This window comes from Rhagoletis pomonella, unplaced genomic scaffold (assembly GCF_013731165.1).
Source record: "Rhagoletis pomonella isolate Grant_MI unplaced genomic scaffold, Rhpom_1.0 Rhpom_scaffold_10830, whole genome shotgun sequence".
In the NCBI taxonomy this organism is placed as follows: Eukaryota; Metazoa; Arthropoda; class Insecta; order Diptera; family Tephritidae; genus Rhagoletis; species Rhagoletis pomonella.
In genome coordinates this window covers 1-5,443 of record NW_023469358.1, presented here as the reverse complement: position 1 = coordinate 5,443, position 5,443 = coordinate 1, and the positions used below count along the sequence as shown (strand labels likewise).

General features: G+C 49.4%; 2 protein-coding genes across 2 annotated transcripts; both read right to left on the bottom strand.

Annotated features, from left to right (window-relative positions):
• Positions 1-65: 65 nt before the first annotated feature.
• On the bottom strand, positions 66-3,695 carry LOC118756549. The gene is given in 1 exon segment (XM_036491308.1): positions 66-3,695. A coding segment is annotated over 1 exon segment (3,495 nt). The 5' UTR covers positions 3,561-3,695.
• Positions 3,696-4,046: 351 nt separating this feature from the next.
• On the bottom strand, positions 4,047-5,069 carry LOC118756550. Its single transcript, XM_036491309.1, has one exon. The coding sequence runs from the start codon at positions 5,067-5,069 to the stop codon at positions 4,047-4,049; it is 1,023 nt and encodes a 340-aa protein (XP_036347202.1).
• Between the last annotated feature and the right edge of the window lie 374 nt (positions 5,070-5,443).

Below are 5,443 nucleotides of genomic sequence, written 5' to 3'. Positions count from 1 at the left end.
TGATAAGGTGACCAGCCGTATGCGGTGACCCTGCGTACTCTCAAACATCCTGCCCGGCTGAACCCTCACGGTTCAGGGTGTGGTTCTGGAGCTTCGACAAGACGGCATATCTTTTGTACCGGGCGTTGGCACCTGTGTTTGATGAAAAGTCCCTCGGGTGATTTCCTTTCGCTATTGTACTCCACAGTGACCGTGCGAACTAAACCGTCGCTTCCTGGGTGCACGTCGATGATGCGACCGATACGCCAATAGGTAGGGGGCAAATTTTCATTCTGAATAAGGACAATGTCACCTATCTGCAGATTTGGAGAAGACCTGGTCCACTTGTTGCGCGCTTGTAAAGAGGATAGATACTCGCCTTGCCAACGCTTCCAAAAATGCTCGAACATTCGCTGCAACTGTTGCCTGTAGAGTAGTCGATTTTCAGGAACCTTAGGAAGAGGGGGTTCTGGTCTAGCATTGAGTTGGCGACCGATAAGGAAATCCGCCGGTGTAATGGCGAGACAGCCATCTGGATCATCACGAAGCGGGACAAGTGGACGCGAATTAAGTACTGCCTCAATCCTGACGAGCAACGTACTGAGCTGATTAAATCGTAAAATTTGTCGGCCAATCGTGCGGTACAGATGCTTTTTCGCGGAGCGCACAGCAGCTTCCCAAAGCCCTCCGTGATGTGGTGCGGCAGGGGTAATAAACTTCCAGCTGGTGCCCCTATCTGCAATGTGCTGCCTTGCTCGGTCATTGGTCCACTCTTTCAAGTCTTCTTTCATCTGCCGGTTAGCGCCAACAAATTGCGTACCGTTGTCGCTGTACATAACCGAGCTTATGCCCCGCCGGCTGATGAAGCGGTCAAAGATATTAATGAAAGACTGGGTAGATAAGTCTTCGGCTAGTTCAATGTGTACGGCCTTAGTGGCCATACAGACAAAGATAGCCGCATAGCACTTTGTTGTTGTGGACGACCTCCTGCCGCCAACACGCACGTTAAAAGGGCCGCAGTAATCCAGGCCAGTATGAGTAAAGGGTGGAGATACCAACACACGAGATTTTGGTAGAGATGCCATCTGCTGTTGTTGGGTAGTCTTTTGATACCGGCGACATACAACGCACCTATGAATGTAGGACTTAACCAGGGTACGGCTGTGAATTATCCAATATTTGCGTCGCAGGAACTGTAGCATTTCCTGTATGCCACCATGCAAGCTTTGTATATGTGCATCATGGATGAGCAAGGTTGCCAATGCGCTGTCACGCGCGAGGATTATAGGGTGCCGTAGTTCAAATGGTAAATCAGCATTGGTAAGTCGGCCACCTACTCGTAGAATGCCTCCTTCATCCAGGAACGGATTGAGGGGCAGTATTTTACTTGAAGCGTCTAGTCTGGAACGAGACTTAAGTGCATTAATGTCGGATATAAACGCGTTACCTTGCGATTGCCGAATATGCAATTCAAGTGCCCACTCCTTCTCTTCAGCTGTGACAACCTCGTCTCTTCGAGTACCTTTAAAGCGTGGAATCAGCCGTCGGATACGTGCAGTTGTATTCAGCAGTCTTGTCAACCTACTAAATTTGTGCACCAAGGGAATCCGATGTTCCTTGGATGTCGTCATAAGAAACGATGGTATGACGTGAACGCTTAGAAGAGCCCTGATTGGTCGAGTTTCGTCCGCGCAAACTCGTTGTTGCTCGGTAGACATAGCTGGTAGTTCGTATGCGAGTGCATCAATTGAATGAATGATGGCTGGTCCTGTCCACCACAGCGTGTTTTTTTCTAGTATGGATGGGGTGATGCCGCGGCTGGCGCAGTCTGCGGGGTTGAATTCCGACCGGACATGTCTCCACGCACTGGTATCTGAATTCCGTTGAATGTACGCTACACGGTTAGACACATACTGCTTAAAGGCAGATGCAGGTTTCCTAATCCAATTGAGGACAATAGTGGAGTCGCTCCACAATGTGTAAGCGGCGCCCTCAAGATGCAATGCTCGACGAACACTGTTCATTGTAACGGTTAACAGTTGCGCTCCACACAGTTCCAAGCGGGGAATGGTCTGCTTCTTAAGAGGTGCCACCTTGGTTTTCGCGGCAACGAGTGTCACCCTTGAGTCTCCGCTTCCATCTATACATCGCATGTAAATTGCGGCTGCATATGCGCTTGTGCTCGCATCACAGAATCCATGAAGACTGACCGCCGCGCTGCATGTAATACCAAGCCATCGCGGTATACGGACTCTTTCCAAAGCCGGAAGATTGTTTCGAAACGCCAACCAAGTATCACGAAGTTCGGCTGGTAATGGTGCGTCCCAATCCAATTGAGCCTGCCAAAGCTTCTGGATGAACATCTTTGCTAACACGATAACTGGCGCAAGCATGCCAGTTGGGTCATACAGCCGGGCTGTGTCTCTCAAAACTGCACGTTTAGTAATAGGCAACTCATTATCACATAACTTCGTCTTGAAGAACAAGTTGTCGGTAACTGGGTTCCAGTGTAGCCCCAGTACTTTCGTGTCATGATCGCCCAAATTGATTGCCAAATCTGCTACGGAAGAGCCGCATATTGTCGCTTGGGCCCGTGAACAGTTAGAATTCCATTTGTCTAACACGAATCCACCTAGTTGAAGAATGGTGCTAACATCTTGTGCTCGGATGACTGCCATCTCTGTAGTATCGACGCTATCCAAATAATCGTCGACATAAAAACATTGAAGTATGCTGTTGCGCGCTGCGGCTGCCCGGCTGCCGTCGATGATGGCTTCAGCGTTATCAAGTGCGCATTGTATTAGCGCGCGAATTGCATTTTATGGGCTGCATGTCATACCATAGGTCACCGTTTTGAGCTGGTAAATACGCAGTGTTTCGTTAGGCGACTCTCTCCACAGGATTTGTTGCCATTTACGATGTCTCGGATCAACCCACACCTGACGAAACATTTTCCTTATGTCTGCAGTGATGGCTATAGCGTACCGTCGAAATCGGTGTAGTATATCTACCAAGTTGTCTTGCAACTGCTGGCCGGAAAAGTGAGTGTCATTAAGCGATACACCGTTGGTAGTTTTAGATGACGCGTTAAAGACCACCCGAAATTTTCCGGTGACGGCATGATGAGGGATATAATAACATTGCGTGAAATTTGTGGGATTTGTTTCGATCGCTTCCATGTGACCCAGTGTCACATACTCACGCATAAAATGTACGTATTTTTCACGCAAGGAAGAATCTGCGGCGAGTTTCCTTTCAAGCTGTAGAAATTGGCGGAGTGCCACCTGATGTGAGTTACCAAGAGGTGATGCATCTGGCCGAAATGGTATTTGAACGCAGTAGCGGCCATCAGCCGAACGTGTAACGGTTTTAACAAAAATCTCTTCACACTCATCAACGTGAGAGGTGACCTCTGCCGGGGGCTCTTCCGTCTCCCAAAACTTACGCAGCAACTGTTCAAGGCACTCTTGCTCCACAGGGTTGGATGACAAGAGTGTATGATGCATTGTAGAGCTGCAGCTGGTAGCTGTGGCTGGGCCAAACACAATCCAACCCAGTCTCGTTTGCAGGGCACAAGGCATATTGTTGGGACCTGTTCTGATTTCAGTTAACAACAAGGTTGGCAAGATATCCGCACCAATAAGAAGATCAACCGTGCCAGGTGTTCCCAACGTAGGATCTGCTAACTGAAGATCATGCACATAGGTCCATGTCGATACGTCAATTGATGTAGCGGGAGTTGTTGATGTAATAGAATCAAGTATGTAAGCGCTGAAGTTGAGCGAGAACGATTCGTCAACCAATGAACGCATGCAAACTGGAACAGTTCCCTTCGTGTGCGCTGAGAGACTTGAATCGACGCCTTCGACCCGAAGTTTACAAGCATTTCTAGGAAGATTCAACAATGTGAGCATGGGTTCGCTAATGAAACTCACCTGGGAACCCATATCGCAGAGAGCTCGACATTCCTTCATTATTCCGTTACGACCAATCAGCAGTACTTTAGCGGTCGCTAGCAGTACAGTCCGATCACCCTGCAAGAGGAATGACTGGACGTGACCCAACCGTCATTGCTGTCGGGTGTAAACCTGCGGCGCCATGACTTGAGTCTCGTTGATGCGGCGCATCGCTGGTGGCTGTGCGGCTGATGCGTTATCAGGTTCCGCTACTGGTGTAGTAGTCTCACATTTACGGCATAGAAGAGTGTTATGCTTCTGCTGACACTTCGTGCATACACCCGACGGACAATCGCGGGTGCCATGGCCGGCTCTTAGGCAATTAAAGCAAAGCGACCATCCTCTCACCTTGCTCCACCGCTCCTCTACCGAGAGATTCCGAAATCGGGGGCACTTTATCAGGCGATGAGGATCAGCGCATTGAACACAGGCGACGGCGCGTTGCTGGCCTGAAGGTGCTTGGGTGGACTGCACTGTTGTAGTAGCAATGTGCGCTCTTACCGCTCTTGACGAGGGCCTTGCAATTGAGGCAGCGGAATTTGAGGTTATTGTAGCAGGCAAGTTGTTAGCGCGACGCTCAAGGAAAACCAATAAGTGTTCCAGTTTGGGTATATCGTTTGTTGTTAAGCTCATCCCCCATTCGGTACGAGTTGAAATGGGCAGCTTGGGCAAAATAATCGGTACCGCTATGGCATCCCAGTATGACACTGGTACCCCCATCACTGCTAATGCTCTAAATGAATTGCGCACGCAATCAACAATATGGCATAACACCTTCTGCGACTCATGCGGCTGGTTGGGCAAGTCGAGTAAGCGTTGGACATGCGTTTCCGACAGTATGCGCGGGTTATCGAAGCGACGCCTAAGTGCTGCCCAGACCTCTTCGTATCCGCCCGTATACAAGCCGCCTATTAGAGGAACGTTATCTGATTTCACGTACTGGCGGAGCTTGCCAAGCTTGTATGTTGGATCTAGGTCTGTGCGATTATGAACCAGGGTCTCAAACATATCTTTGAAGACCAACCAGTTCGCTGGTGATCCATCGAATATGGGTATTGAGATCGGATCCAGCCTCATATCTGCAGCATGATTTAGCGAAGCCGCTACTTCTGGAACCTTTTGTTCATTTGCCATCTTGCGCCTTAGTGAAATGCAAATGTTGTTGTATATTTGCTCTGTTGCCGCAAACAGCTCATCGTGGTCGTCGATTTCTTCTCCCCGAGCTACGGCGACCAATGCCAAGTGGTTCTCCACGAACCGATTGTAATGCTGGAGCGACGTGGACAGCAGCTGGTCGACCTCGATGCGATCGGGATCGTAGTCCATTGCCTCCACCTGGGTCCAAATCCGCTGGAGCGATGTTCGCGCCGAAGTGCGCAAATTTAGCGCGGCCATAAGAAGTCAAAATACGCGTAAATCTAACCGGAACCGTAAGACCCTCCTCACAGGAGGCACCAAAAATGTTTAGATATGAACACGGCTAAACACTCAAAAATGAAATCGACCCT